Below are 15,353 nucleotides of genomic sequence, written 5' to 3'. Positions count from 1 at the left end.
TTCTTCTTAAGGTTACGCAGATACAGAGTCCTAGGGAGTAGCAACTCGGACTCAGATCTTATCTCTCGTCTGGCTCAAATCCTACAGAATGGATCTCAAAGACCAAGGAGTTCTACCCAGTCTAAGAGTCCAGGATCTCCACATAGTCCAAAAACACCACCCAAGAGCCCTGTCATCCCCCGACGCAGTCCCAGTGCCTCCCCTAGGAGCTCTTCTTTACCCCGTACTGCCAGTTCTTCTCCGTCCCGGGCTGGGAGATCCCATCACGATCAGAGGAGTTCATCCCCACATCTTGGGAGGAGTAAATCCCCTCCTAGCCATTCAGGCTCCTCATCTTCTAGGAGATCTTGCCAACAAGAGCACTGCTGCAACAAACCAAGCAAGAATGGTCTGAAAGGGTCTGGCAGTTCCTTCCACCATTCCCCAAATACTAAGACTCCCACAGGAAAGAGCAAATCAACCACTAAACTTAGCAGATAGGAACTGGGCCTCAACAGGTATAAAGTCTCCTCCTAAATCTGATGCATGTTGTGTCTGTGTACTGTGTATTAAAAAAATTAATCAAAAAAAGTATATTAAAAAAAAGATGTTGAATCTGCACATTTTAAAAAAAGTAAACATTGTAAACTATTCATAAGAAATCATTCTGTGTAAATAAGTGGCCAGGCTTTGCCTAAGAGCAGGCAGCAAGCAGATCCACAAGAGGGGAAGTAGAGGCCAGAAAAAGAATGACTAGATAGTCGAAGAGGTGCAATGTGTTTAGAGTAAAAAAATATCCTCAAGGTGAGTGTTTAAAAAGGGTATTTATCTTGATGTGTTTTGTTTACCTAGTTAGAAGATTTGGCCTAATTATTTAAGACCTTACATACTCAAGAGTATGTAAGAAAACCTGAAATGATTATTCCCAAAACGATGTCATCACTCAGGAGATAAGTTCTGCTCAAGCATGGCTTTGCAGTTTTAAAAAAGCACACAGAAGATTAGAGTATTTGTACCTTATAAATTTTTTTCATTTTGAGCTGCACTCATCTCTTGAGTCACTCAGTGCTCATCTTATCCACTATCTTATCATGGCACAGATTTTTTACTTAAGGAAGTATCATATACCTTCTCCCTTTTTAGCACTGATGACATTAAAAAATTACTAACATTTGCCAAAATGTTTTTGTATCTATATTATTTAGAAATTTGCTTAGTAGTAATCAGGATCCAAGAAGCTAATTCTCAGTTCTGCAAGATACAGTTCTTTGGGAGTCATAGTGGAGTTCTACATTCGGTAGAAAAGCATTCCTGTCCAGGAAATGAGAGAAAAGAGATGTATGCACTTCAGTGGATGTTGCAGATTTACAAGAAAATGCAATGTAAGTTGGAAAATAAGTTAGAAAATGGAAGTACCTATTTTTTCACCTTTAATTCAACTGAAAAAAAGAACCTTTATTTTTGCTGGCTTTTGTTTTTTCCATTAGTTATGGATCACCTAAACCACAGATCCTACCATGCAAAGACAACTACCAACCAAGATTTGTTTTTTTTGATAATTTATTTTCTAAAATCATGAAAGATGAAACAGAGATAAGGAGATTGTCTACTTTGTGAACTTACTAGGTTATAGGTGACAGAAATATACTTAACACCCTTACAATATCTAGTCAGAGAATATCAGTCATCAAAGCAAAATAGAAAGAAATCTGAAATATTTTTTATGTTGGATTCTCGTAATTTTTTTGCCCAAATGTTGTCTTGATCAAGTTTTGTTGACACTCAGTAAAGTCCATTCCAACTTTATTTGGAGGACAACCTCTTGTACTCTACAGGATCTCTGTAGAGAATGAAAAGGCATGGTACCTTTTGCTATATTCAGAAAAGAATAATGGGTTAGAATAATAACACACAAGAATGCAAGCCTGAGAAAGATGCAGCCATCTCTCCCTGATTGTTCCTGTTGTGGGGACACTGGGTGCATAGGAGACTTGTCAGTTACTGATCTGCTTGCTGTAGTCATATGCCTCTCCAGCCAGCATCTGTGCTTTTTTATTTAACCTCTGCCAAATGAATACCTTTGGATTAAAAAGGGAATATTTTGTCTCTGAGCTAACACATTCTAATGCTGCATTAAAGCTGCCCTAGAGCTGCACTGAATTTCACTTGCTTTGTCAGACTGTGTTGGTTTTTTTCCTCCTTTCTTACTATGAGTATGTATATTGTTTCCCATACATTATGTAGCACAGTGGGGAACCTTAATTTCATTCAGGTTTCAAGCACTACAGATGAATGCAATAGGTAGGGTATACCTGCTTTTTCTGAAGAAACTGTACCATTGGAAAGTCATATTCCTTTGTATTATATTGTATAATAGGTGCTATACCAATAATTGCATGTCCTCATGGTAAATTATATAATATAAATATTTATATATATACATATATGTATATGCTTATATATACGCATTCTTTCTCATTTTTCATTTGTAATTTATGGACCACAAATAATACAGTTCCCTTTCTGTTAGTTCCTGTGTACTTAAATCTTCTATTTCTCCAAAAAAAATTCTGGAATGCACAAATTCTAATAGCCTTTTTACCTTGGTACAAGACTGAAGGACTGCTAATTTCTCAACCAGCTGATGATTTGTCTTACAGCTTGCTTTTATTTCTTTATAATTTTATGTGTGCATTTGCATATGGAACAAGAACAAAGACTCAAAGGTATTTTTATTTTTTATTACAAGTAGGTCTTGTGGTTACTCATTTTTATTTCATAATGTGAGTTCTTAATTGTGAATACTTGTCATATAGGAACAGACACTCAATGAATATTTAACAGATGAATGTGACAACAAATTTCATCTTTTTTTTTCCTGTTTTCCACATTTCCTTATGGTATACCGTAAGAAAGAATTTGGACACATTGTGATGTTTTTGCCCTGGGCACTGCTGGAATTATTTGTTGAGGTGGTGTGGCAGCCCATGATTATTTTTCCTTATTTTTGAAAAGCATTTATTATGGTCTTCTAAGCTTATTCCTACATTAACATGGTCAGTTTTAGTCAGTACCAACTTTATGCATCCTTGCCTGAAATGCTGAAGTTGAGGTGTTTATATTTTCTCTCTAGTGTAGCAGGATCCAGAAACAGGTAATTACTTTGCAGCTGAGAAAGAATATAACACCGAAGTTTTGGGGTTTTTTTTTGTGTTGTCTTCAAAGTACAGGCTTGTCCATTGTTAGACATGACTATGTAAAATAAATCAATGCTGTAGAAATTCACTTGTACTTGAACTACTTGCCAATGTAAAAATAGTAAACTATGCCAAAACAGAGAAAAAGATATCAGTTGCAATTGATGACCCAGGCTTCTTTTGGTGCAGAAAAAGGTAAAAGGACTGTATATCCCCAGTTGCTTTTTTGCTGTGGATTCAACAGGATTTAAGGAGAAAATCATGCAGATATGAATGGAGGAGCGATTGTGAATAACTTATTTTGAACTACCTGCTCTTCTTGAGTTTTTTACTGCTTGATACCCTCCTCTCAAAAGTTTACAGAATTGCTTACTATATAGTCTAAGGTAGAAATCAGTTACTCTAGTTAGGTAGTGGTCAGCTGATCAACTCATACATAAATATTAGCTTAATATTTCTAGAGGGCCTGTGTAATCATTAAGGACTCTGTAAGCTTCAATATTTGAATATGCAACTGCAGAAAAACACCAGTGTACATGTGTGTGGCCCTTATGCAGAGTGTGTACGAATGGTTTATGAAGGAGTTTCCGCAGCACATTTTCAGGGACAGGGAAGATTTTTCTCCATAGTATAAAATGATCACAGTTACTCTGTGTAGTGCATAGGAGCTTACATAGGGATATTATCTGGGAAACAAGAAAATTCAAGGAGCTGTTGCTTTGTCCTCTTCAAGCCTCCATTTCTTTGGAGGGCAGTGCAGTGGAGCCATGACATGTAGCAAATACAGATGCTGCACACACATTTCCTCTTTATGGTGTTTTCTGTGTTGTAGCTAGCACTTTGGGGCATTTTTTAGAGAAACTGAGGCATGAAGCCTTAAAACTTCAATAGAACTTGAAATCACTGGACATTTCACACAGACTTCTGTGCTGTAGTATTGCGTGATAAAATCAATCTAAGTTGCAATCTTAAAAATATGTATTAATATTAATTAACCTCCTTATTAATTGCAAATGCCAGTTACTACTTAGGTAAAACCATACTAAAGTAATAGGTAGTATGATACAGTAAAGCAATGCTGGCAAGTTGTACGATGCTAGGCACCTATCTACTATTTGAGCAGGATTGATAAGCATAGTAATTTTCACTGCTCAAAGGCAGGAACAATATGAGGTCTTAACTGCTAGTTATATATAATTATACAGGAGGCAAACCCCTGCGGAGTGACACAAGGCATTCATTATAGCCACCAGCCATGTCCTGTCTTGGGAAATCTGGACATATTCTTACCTTGAAGTCTGCATGTTTATGATCAAGCTTTCTTGCATACCTCACAAAACAGTCTTGATGTACAGGGGAGAATCTGGTCCTATATATTTAAAGATAGCTTGAAATATATTTCATGTGAAAAAGACTTGCAAGAGCTCTATCATCTATGATTTGTAGTATTAAGATATTAACTACAGCTGGGAAAACACAATTTTGATTTTATATATATATAAAAATACACATTTTTACGTAAGTGTATCTACATATACACTTATATAGATACTGTATATTATATAGAAATATATATATACATACATACATATGTGTGTATATACATATAGATAGAAACAGTGTCAGCTATTCCATCCTGTTTACTGGAATTCATTTGCCAGAGTGAGATGAGGCCTGTTTTGCTTTGATTTACTCTGGTCTCCTCTTCCTCTACTACAATTTCCTAATGATGCCCTAATTCTGAGTCTGTGTCTTTTCCATATTACGAGGCCTGATTCTATAGTCCTGCTTGGGCAAAACTCCTGTAAGTCCTTCTTATTGCAGTAACATTTTGCAACAGTTGACTCTAATGCTTCTAAAAAACATTTTTCATTTTCTTTTCATTGCGAATGTAGATAAAGCCAGACTTACAGTATAGTCTTTTTCTTGTAAACAGAATTTTTCCATAAAGATTTGGACATTTTTATGGAACACTAAGAAACATAAATTCTGGTAGGAAGAAACAGATTATTCCAATTTCTTTAAAGGGTCTAGTGACAAACTAAGGATATGTGCCTCCAATTTTTATATATATGTTAAATGAGAGAGTAATTTTCTGAAAAGGAATAGGAGAATAAAAGAGAGCACAAAGTCAAACAGGTTTCTGATTATAGGCCTAGAATATATTAATTTTTTTATGCAGGACTGATCCTGTGAGGTGATGAGAGCCATGTCTGTCTTGTCATTTTAAGTGAGCAAAGCTCTGGTTAGGTTGACAAACACCATGATTCTCTATGGTGTGTTCTCTGTATGCTTTTCCACTATTAGGAGTGGTCATAGAACTGTCAGCTATATAAATGGCAATTATCCATGATTCCTTTCTTCAACTGGTAAAAGCTTTGGATGCTCATTGGATGGTGAACATGGCAGTGCTAGGTTAGTGGTTGAACTTGGATTTTGGAGGTGTTTTCCAGCCTTGAGGATTCTATGATTCCTGTTTCTGAAACTTGTGGAACAGGGCATAATAATTTTATTCTACTTCTTTTAGCTAATCAAGTAGGCAGTGAACTGGAAGGCTTTGTTTGCTGTTTTCCTTTTGGCTCAAATGTCATTGCTTGTAATTATTACAATTTTCAATAACCATGACCACCGGCAAAGGGAAGTGAGGTTCAGTGCTTTGACTACATGTAATACACAGGCACAGGTCATACATTTTTTAGCTAATACGTGCAAATCGCATAAACGTGCACCTCACACAAGAATACCTCAGGTGTCTGCTGGAAGCCAGTCTTCCTTTTCCCTACATATAGCATTTGTGAAAGAGAAATTATATACAAGTCAGCCTGGATTATGTAATAATTGTCTGGAATTATCCTAAGACATAGCCAAATGCCAAAAAGTTTTATCACTCATTTTCATGTGGTTTAAATAATCATGTTTAAATATTCATCTTTGAGGGGGTTTTTTGTTTGGTAAATTTTTGTTAGTTTTTTAAAGAATAATTCACAGGAGTCCATTGTTTCAAAGACTATTATATTAACTTGGCAGTTACTCTCGCCATCCAGGTTTGAACATGTAGGCTGATTTTACTCTCCACTGATGGTAACACATTCTTTCTTAACAGTAACAGTGACAAACCCAAGTGTTAGCATATGTCATTCATGTATTTTGCTTCTGTTCCTCCTCTACATTAAGAGCTTGGATCCTTGGGAAGTCTTGCTGTTCTTGTGCAGGTGAAATTTCATTAAAATTAGTATAGGGTCCTGTTTTGTTGAGGCTTTTCCCCCTGATTAGGGGGATAAAGACACTTATTTTTTTTGTTATTATTATGACATGACATGCCTTTTGATCTCTACTTTTCTGTATTACTGCTGAGAGCCTGCTTTGGCCAAGAGTATGATGTGGTTTCTTCGAAAACAATACCACAAGTGTGCTACTCAAGTGCTGATCATCAATAAGTGTCTGTGGGAATTCAGCTGGAATTAATTTAATGTTTGTTTTGAGATCACTTGATCTTTGACCTAACTTTTACATAAAGGACTTATAGTAACAGCAGAATAGCTTGCTCCAAAAGATGCAGTGTAATTAGTTTGGTCTGCTTGACTTCAAATCCTTTTAAACATATATCTGCTGCACGGCAGGCAAGGTCATAAAGGTTTGACACAAAGTGAGGTGGGATTTTTTTGACTATTTCACATCTTTTTCCTCTGACTGGAGATCTGGATTGTTGCCAAGCACCCTTCTCTGCATCCTCTTTGCTTTTGTTGGCTAGAAAGCAAGATTGGAAATTCTTCCCCAACTTTTTTACTTTCTTTCTACAGAGTCAGCCCAGAGAGAAGTTGCAGTGCTTGTGCTAACAGACACCAATTTCCAAATGCTTTCCTATGAATATCCAATCTAGTAAATAAATAAAATCACCAGCAATGCCTTCAGACAAGTGCTAACTTTTTGAAGCTGCCAACCAATGGCTGCTAATCTAAAATCTCTGGGCAATACCACAGAGAATGAAATCTGTGTATGAATTAAAAATACAATGTTGTCACCCCATAAGAAATCAAGTACGCAACAGTAAAGTCTGCAGCATGATTAAATTAAGTGGAAAGTAGTTCCAAGGTAATTTTTTACCATTGAGGAAGACAAATGTTGAGTCCTTCAAATTCTCTTACTCAGTAATTGCAGTTCTCTCCCCTCTTTGGAAATCTTCTAAGCCATTCTTTTCATTTAAGTTTGCTCAGGCACCCAAGAGCATAAAGAGTTAATGCCCTTGTAATGGTCATTTGTACATAAAGTTGTAATTATTTATTTTCTCATTTGTACCATATCAAGGCTTTGTACAATGTTTAAGTTTTGTTTTCAAATTATTTTGTATTTTATTTTTATAAACTGGTTCTAAATAAAATATTCATTCAGCATGCAAAACTTCAATTCCTAATTGTGTTTGTATAATGACTCATTAATTTATAAAGCTTCAGTTGAGTTTTTTTCAATTTTTTTTTACTATTGTAATTCAAATGGAGAAAGTACTTTGGCAATGATTATTTTTTTTCTCTGTTACAAAAAAGCAAAAATCAAGCATGTGTTGGTACTACGGCAGCATGAATAGATGTTCATATTGCAAATCAGAATGATTGGATCAATGACTGGAAGTATAACTGATTTAGTAGGTTCCTGTGTTGCATATCCATAAGAACATATGCATGTCCATAAGAACAGAAAAACCCAAGTGGCCTCCTCAGAATCTTCCCATTCTATTTGCTCTTGCTCTTATCCCTTCTGTCTGTATTCATCTAAACAATAAATGATTGGCACATGTAGATCAGGTCAATTTAAGTAACAATATGGTGGTTCTGAAAAGCCGGCTGCTGCTGGCTTTTTTTTCTTCAAAATTGTAGTTTTTTTATATAGTCAGAGGCCACTATAATTGACTTCTTTTGGTGATAATCAGGTGTCTGGATGTAGTCACTGAGCTTTTACAGCCTCTTGAGGAGACCTGTACAATACACTTAAGTGGCAGATAGCAGAGAAATGAGTGAGTGGAAGTTGTTACTGAATCTGAGAACCTTGTGGTATGGGGAAATGCAGTGATAAGCTACCAGTTGCTCTAGTTTCCTCCAAGACCCTTTTATTTATCTTTCTAGTAAAATTAGGTAAAAGTAGAGTGCAATATCATCACAATTTATATTTGTGGTTTGTGTGCCTGCAGGTCTCAGTCCTGTGCTGTGGCAAATATTGCCTGCTCGTTGCACAGCAGAACAAGTTTTTTAGGGAAGTCCAGAAGAATTGGAGAAAATTTCCTGGATAGATTTCTCAGCATTACCACTGTTATGCCTTGTATGTAAGGCAAATTAAAAGCGAGCTCTGCCTTTGTTCACATCATTGGCAGTATTTTCACTAAGGTTCATGATCAGGTCATTAGCCCTTGTCATTTATACAAATAGCTTAAATAGCTTCACACAAGAGGAAATACATTGGGAATTCATTTACTCAGTAACAGCCAAAGAAAGTGATGTTTCACCTTGTGTTAAGAGCAGCCAGAAACTTAATGTGATGGCTTTTGGATGTTGTGTGCTTTTGGCGCCTCTAACAGAATCATCACTTGATCACAGAAAGGGTGTGTAAAGAAATAGCAAACCAGCTGTATTAACTGGAAGATGAAAAGAACAAATTTGTGCACTCTGTAGTGGCAAGAGGTAGCTCAGTTTCTTTCCTTGTTTAAAATATGTAAATCTGGATCGTACCAGAAATGGAAGAGGGATTTTGGTCTGGCTCCAGTATACATTAGCGGTACAACTGACAGATTGGGAAAGAAGCAAGATTGGAACAAAGGTGCTATGGCAGATTGATGTTGAGGTCTGGTCATTGTCTGCCCACTGAAGCGTCTTTTGGCATTGCCTGGCTTGTCTTTAATTACACAGGAGATTCAATCCGCTGATTCTGCTCTTAGGATCTTGCTGAACTTTCCTGTACTTGCACTGTAGCTCATTTAAATCAGTACTTGAACATGAGAAAGCCATGTAGCAGACACACCTCAACTCTCCCTAGAAATGCTGTAGTATGTGACATTCAAGAATTCACAGTTGCAAAAAGAATTGAAACATCAACAGAAAGACAAGAATTGTCACAACCTGGACAAACTCAAACTGCTGCCCAGAAGGACCAGGTAATGTTTCAATCACATTTTGTTAATCTGCCTGGAATGTCATAGTAGCATTTATTTGCTTCTTTGTCCATGAAAACAAAATGCAGAAGACCCCGCTCTAGAGAGTACATTTGTACTGATGGCGGAGAAATAATGCTTCCAACGGTTAATTTGGAAAGCTTGTAACAACCAGGTTAATTTTGAAAGCTTGTAACAACATAGACTCAGAAATCTGACTTAGAAGGATTAGGTCTTTCTCATTCTTCAACCCAGCAATTTATTAATGTCTGTCACACACACAATCTCCTTTTCTTAAGGTAAACCTAAAAAAGAGAACCTTCTCTTCTTCAAAGCATTAATCCCAACTGAGAGTGTGCTGTATGTGTATACTTTTTACTTTTGTGAAATATTTGCTTCTTTTACGCCATCTATGATACTGAAGAGAAACACTTGCTAACACCTTGACTGCCCTGTGTTCATGTTTTAGCAGGCAGCAGCTGTTGGTTTCTGAAGTGCAGGTGTGTGAAATCGGTCCAAATACCGTAATGGTATAAGGGCAGAAGTGAAAAACTGAAATGTATGTTTTCATATGGTATAGCGTTCTGTCACGGTTGACTACAAAAATTACATACTTTGCCCTATGATTACATATTCTTATGCTTCTAGGAGAGGGACAATTGGGTTGCCATTCTCTGTGCCAGTTGTATTTGCTAAATTTGTGCAGCAGGAATGCTTGGGCAAACTAACTGTAAAACTAGAGGCAGCTAGTCATTGCTATAGGCCAAATTTATCTTTAATGAACTTTAATGTTGTTGATAAATGCTTAAGAAGTCAACCTGCATGATTTTTCAGGTCATTGGACAGAATTGCAGGTGAGAGTGTTTTTGTTTCCCCTCCTGTACGGACACCAGATGTAAGAACACAGCACCTCAGCTACTTCTGAACTGAGCAAAGTAAGAGTGGCCGTATTTCTCTATTTTAATCATGTGACAAAAAACGAGACTACCCTGCTAGTGCAGTAAAACAAAAAGTCTCTGAGGAGAAGGTGCATTTGACAAGCTGAGAATGAACAATAGCCAAGGGGAAGAATGCTGTATGAATTCTGAGGATTAGATTCATGAATCAGCAGCTCAGTCCTAAACCATTCATAGAATAAGCAGGTATCTCAAACTCTTACTGGGATGCCTTGCACAGAACAGACTTAAAAAAACCCAGCAACAGCCAAGCAAACACCCACAACTTTATAATTATTAGAAAAAGGAAGTACTTAAAAAACCAACTACTTCTGAGGTTTGTTTAATCAAAGAACTAAGCAACTTGTGTAAGACAGCTCCTGGTGATCAGTAACCATAATGTTACTTTTTCTACCCCACTCTCATGCCTTTTCTTTTATTTTTCAAAAGGTGACATGAAACAAAGGATGATACAGACAAAAGTCTTACTCAAATGTTTGGTTTTTTAAGAGAGTAAGAGGATAAAGAAAACAGAAGAAAATTATTAGCCAACTGCAACAGAGTTAACAAACGGGAGACTGGTAATTAGTTTTTAATGCCACCTATAGCAAAAATGTTTCCCACTGGGAAAAACACAGGAGGCAAGTCCACTTTGCTCCTTCAAAGTCACAGGCTGGAGCAGAACATACAACAGCACCTAACACCACAGTCACTTTACATATATTCAAGTTTTTACACATCTGCAAAGCAGAAGTAGTAGCAGCCATTTGGATGTTCTTTCTTAATGGTTCTCACAGAGGGCCTAGAAAACTCGGAGGGACCTGGTTCTTGTGTCATGGAGCTGGAGCTGCTGCTGCTGCTTCTGCTGCTGCTTCCAGCCACCTGCACTCTACCTCTGTCCTCAGGAGGGGAGATCTGGGGGGAACCTGGGCTCAGGTACCCAGCTGTGGTCTGAGTAGAGGCAGTGGCGTGTGTGGTCGGGCCAGTGTTGTTTTTCACATAGACGTTTTTGATAGCAACAAGCGTATGCGCCATGATGCTGATGCTGTTACTCAGATCCTGCATGCCTTGCTGCAGCAGCCGAAGATTGTGGTTCACACTGTCAAAGCCAGACTGGATCACCTGTATCTGGGTCTGCTGAATCTGCAGTAGGTCCTCTTCAGTTATTTCATTTTGGTCTGCCGGGGACCTGCCTTTTGTTTTGGCTTTTACTTTCCCAGAAGAACTACTGCTTGATGTCCCTAGAAAAGGCAGTTCTTCTTGATTAGGTGAAACCACAACCATGTCCTCAGAGCTTTCTTCTGGCTCTACCACCTTCACTACTATTTCTTCTTTGAGGTTCATCTTCTCAACACTGCATTGATGAGATGGGCCAGGATTGCCATTAAACCCTAGAGGAGAGGGGGGAAGAGGAAAATCAAAGGAGAGCCAGTGAGAAACTTCATAACCTTGATGGTCAGTGAAATGTGTTCTCATCCACTAAGCACTAACATTAGTCCTTGAAACAAGACTCTCAAACTCATACTATGTTATCTTTGATGCTTTTAGAATACACCTCAATAGGGGGGAAGAAAACCATAAATATGCATTCACCAATTAACCACACTACAGATCCCTTACCAGCCCTACCACAGAAGCTGAACTTTAGGTTCCAAGAGACAAAGTTCATTGCAAGCTCATTGCACACTCTACTGTGCACCAAGTAACCAGTAAGAGCATTGATGAAACACTGATAGCAAGAAATCCCATGGTATTGAAGGTGATCATTTCAACGTGCTAACGCAATGTCTCTGCAATGTAGTAACTTATGTACTCGCAGCACTTTGCACTGGCAAGAACTGTGTGCTGCCATGGCTTTTTGGCTTTTGCATTTGCAAGAATAAGTACTGCAACGGTGAAGATCAGTGGCAGGTCTAACGGCTCGACGATGAACAGCGTCTGCTACAGGACAGGGTTTTTACTCCTGGGTGCTGTTTTGGTGCACTTTTATGACCTACAGCACAAAGCCTCACAGTTCAGTGTGCGCGCATACACGTTTTGCATTTCCAAGGACAGAAGGTGGCTATCCGAACCAGACCTTTCCAGCGCGGCTGGTGCCCGCAGCGCCCTGCGCGCACGCAGCAGGCGGGCAGCGCCGACCCCCGCGCAGAGCGCGGGGACGAAAGACGGCCGGGCGAGGTCCGGGGCGGTGCCAGCGGGGTCGCTCCCGCACTCACCCATGTCCCCCACGACACGGCGCCGGGCAGCTCCCAGCGTGTCGATGCCGCCCACGATGGGCACGGCTCGGCGGGCAGCAGGGAGCCATACCGCGCGCTGGGGCGGGCGGGCGGCGCGGGCGGCAGCTCCATCGGGGCGAGAAGGAGGCCGAGCGGCGGGGGGGCCCCGGGCGGCCCGCGCCCTGCGAGCAGGCGGCAACAGCTTGCTGCGGTCGCGGCGCTTCAGGTCCCGCCAGCGCTTCTTCAGGTCCTCCACGTCGCGGGGGCAGGCAGCCACCGGGTTCACCTTGTGCCGGATCAGCTCCCACACCTTCCTCTTCTGGCCCGGGGAGGCGCGGCCGGGGCCCGCCGCGAACAGCAGCTGTTCGTGCTTCAGCACCTGCTCGATCAGCACCTCCGTCTCCGCCTCGTTGAAAATTCGCCTTGCGCCGCTTTTGGGCGAGTCCTCGCCATCCTCCGCCGCGGGGGCTGGCGGGCGGGCTGGCGGGCGGGCGGGCGCGGAGCCGCGAGGGGGGCGATGCTGGCCTTCCTCCGCCCCCGGCCCGCGGCAGCCGCGCCGCGGCCGCTAGCCGGGGCCCGAGTCCTGCTGGGAAGCAAATACCGCGCATGAGAGGAAAAGACGCGCACGGAAACCGCGCAGGCCGCCCCCGTGCCCCGCGTGGTTTTTGACATGGGGAGGGGGCGCGGGCCCCTGCCCGCCTCCCCGGCGGGAATCCCCGCTCGGGCAGACCGCCCCCGGCGGGAAGGGGGGACACCGCCGGGCCCGCCCCCGGCGAGGTTGTGCGCGTGCTCGGCGGGAGCGCGGCCGGAAGGGCGGCGCGTTTTGGGAGCTGCTGGCTGCAGGAGGAGGTGCCGGTCAGCGCCGGTGGTGCGGTGGCTCCAGCACGGGCCCCGGCCACCGCCCGCTGAGGTTAACGCGCGGCAGGTCGTCCCGGCTCGCCCTCAGCCGCAGCCGCCCCGGCTCCGGCCGGGGCCGGGCCCGCCGCGCGCCACTCCCCCAGCGCCCTCCGCCGCGCGGGCCGGGGCGCGAGCGGGAGAGTTGTGCCTCCGCGCGGCGAGTGGGGGCGTCCAAGTCCGCGCTGCTGTGAGGGACGAAGCCGCGCGGTCCGGCCCAGGCCCCGGTCGGTGCCCGTTCTGCCCGCGCCACTAGGGCCGAGCTCCGTCCAAACAGCGGCGGCACACCGCCCCCGGCGCGGGCGGGGCTCACGGGCAGAGCGGCGGGAAAGGCGAGGCCGCCGGCGGGACCTGCGTTGGGAGCCTCCCAGGCGGTGTGGGAATCCCGCTAACATCCGCAGGGCTGAGCCCGCCAGCCGGGCGGGAGCAGCGGGGGATCGTGCCGGGTGCCGGCGCACAGCGCGGGGGGCGAGGGGCGGCAGTGCGGCGCCGCGCCGCTGGTGTGTCCTGAGGAAACGCGGTGACAGGACGGGGTGACGCTTCCCGCGTCTTTGTCGGGGAAGGTGGCGGTGAGAGAAGGACGAGGTGCTTGGCAACCAGGGCTTGGCGGTGGCTCTATGCAAGTGCTAGCGCGCCTCCCGGCTGGCCCGCCGGGATGTTGAGGAGAATCTTTCTTGGGGCTGGGAGAGGGTGCTTGTTGGCCGAGTTTTGTAATGGGATATGCCTGGACGATTTGAGTTCTTGTGGAAATAAAAACATTGTAACCAGAGATGGAGTAGGACTGCCTATATTTCACTAATAACATAGAGATACAATTTGTTTTTAAAGCATTTTCTGCCTGAGCCCCTCATGGCGTGTTACCTAGTGTTAAAATCAAAACTCACTGGTATCATCCACATGAGTTAGCTGAGTATCATTGTCATCCTAAACGTGCGTGGGAAGAATGGACTAGCAGCTTTATACTGTGTGGTATTTCTTCAACTGTGACTTGCAGAAGCAGGTCTGTGGAGGTTAAGAAGTTTGAGATGCTGGCAGCTCAGCTAGCACTGCGTAGGCAAGGGGCGAGGAGGCCAAAAAGTTTGCCCTTGCAAGGGAATTGCTCACTGCCTTTTGCTGCTGGGAGAAGCTCAGTTACTTCAGCATGAGAAAGCAAGTACGAAGTTTGCAGCAAGTACGAAGTTGCAGTTTGCTGTTACCCAAACATGGAGGAACCAAACCTCAGTTAACTTGGACAGAGAAAGATGAGTGAATGCAGGTTGTGCTCTGAAAAGCTGCAGAAAGTACCTGACCTTATGCATGGTATAGACTAATTATCTTGTGCCTCTATGCTAAACCCGGGGGCACACAAGAAAATGGTAGGCTACATCTTGCTTTACCTTTCATGGCAGTTTCAGACTGGAGATGGTCTTCTGACACCTCACAGGGATTGTGCTCTGACCTGTGTTGGAATCTCATGTTCCTCTAAGAAGCTGAATTGGTCTCACACTTTCAAATATGAATTTCAGCATAGGTAGTGAGGATTTTGGGAGTCCAGTCATAGGCATGCTTTCACTGCCTCCTTTCATGCAAAAAACCACCTTCAGAAATAGCGTTTACTTTTTTGACTTTTCATCTAGTAGAGGTGTGAATATAAATTAACTGGAGTATGTGTACAATGACTTTAGTATTAGTAAGGAATAAGTTGCTGCCTATGAGAACAACTTCTGTTGTGGCAAATGTTGCTGAATCCCATTGAGAGGAGACAGAAACCTGGTGCAGTGTTATGAACGAAAGAATTTTTACCAAGTTTACAAAACTTTGAACTATGCATGTAACATGAAGTCTCTTTTTGTCTAGATTTACCCTTGTAAGAACACCACTACCTGTTTAGATTTTAAATGTGTTGAGTCAGTGGTGGGTTTTTTGTTTAAGTTTGAGTGTAAACTTCATTTGCCTTAAGGTTGTAGAGTTTCTGTTTAGACCTCCCTGAGGCCTAAAGGGAGGAAAATTATTTAAT

General features: G+C 42.4%; 3 protein-coding genes across 7 annotated transcripts in view; 2 read left to right on the top strand and 1 right to left on the bottom strand.

The window, feature by feature from the left end:
• Positions 1–7,574, top strand: part of TTBK2 (tau tubulin kinase 2) — a 62,029-nt gene extending 54,455 nt beyond the window's left edge. For all 5 annotated transcript variants that reach the window (XM_018082773.2, XM_018082774.2, XM_018082776.2 and 2 more), the window contains one exon: positions 12–7,574. In XM_018082773.2, the coding sequence (XP_017938262.1) occupies positions 12–480 (469 nt within the window). In that variant the 3' untranslated portion in view covers positions 481–7,574. The remainder of the gene's footprint in view (positions 1–11) is intronic.
• Positions 7,575–10,669: 3,095 nt separating this feature from the next.
• LOC108641325 (myb-related transcription factor, partner of profilin-like) lies at positions 10,670–13,135 on the bottom strand. The gene is made up of 3 exons (XM_029964364.1): positions 13,091–13,135; positions 12,464–13,028; positions 10,670–11,638 (listed from the first exon to the last, which is right to left on the bottom strand). Exons 1-3 carry the CDS (start codon positions 13,133–13,135, stop codon positions 10,980–10,982), a joined length of 1,269 nt encoding a protein of 422 aa, XP_029820224.1. The 3' UTR covers positions 10,670–10,979.
• Positions 13,136–14,682: 1,547 nt separating this feature from the next.
• The window catches only part of CDAN1 (codanin 1), a 31,156-nt gene continuing 30,485 nt past the window's right edge, over positions 14,683–15,353 (top strand). Inside the window, exon 1 of the mRNA XM_025896129.2 lies at positions 14,683–14,712. Within this exon, the coding sequence (XP_025751914.2) occupies positions 14,683–14,712 (30 nt within the window). The remainder of the gene's footprint in view (positions 14,713–15,353) is intronic.

This window comes from Manacus vitellinus, unplaced genomic scaffold (assembly GCF_001715985.3).
Source record: "Manacus vitellinus isolate BGI_N305 unplaced genomic scaffold, ASM171598v3 scaffold_6_pilon, whole genome shotgun sequence".
In the NCBI taxonomy this organism is placed as follows: Eukaryota; Metazoa; Chordata; class Aves; order Passeriformes; family Pipridae; genus Manacus; species Manacus vitellinus.
The sequence above is the reverse complement of the archived record's forward strand: the minus strand, read 5'-3'. Positions and strand labels throughout refer to the sequence as shown.

Excerpts from the sequence above, each read along its gene's own strand:
- LOC108641325 (XM_029964364.1), bottom strand. The coding sequence starts at position 13,135 with ATGTCAAAAACCACGCGGGGCACGGGGGCGGCCTGCGCGGTTTCC. Across the intron at positions 13,029-13,090 it reads GGGCGGCCTGCGCGGTTTCC|CGGCCGCGGCGCGGCTGCCG; the intron begins GTGCGCGTCTTT and ends GGCCCCGGCTAG. Across the intron at positions 11,639-12,463 it reads CCGTGTCGTGGGGGACATGG|GGTTTAATGGCAATCCTGGC; the intron begins GTGAGTGCGGGA and ends CCTCTCCTCTAG.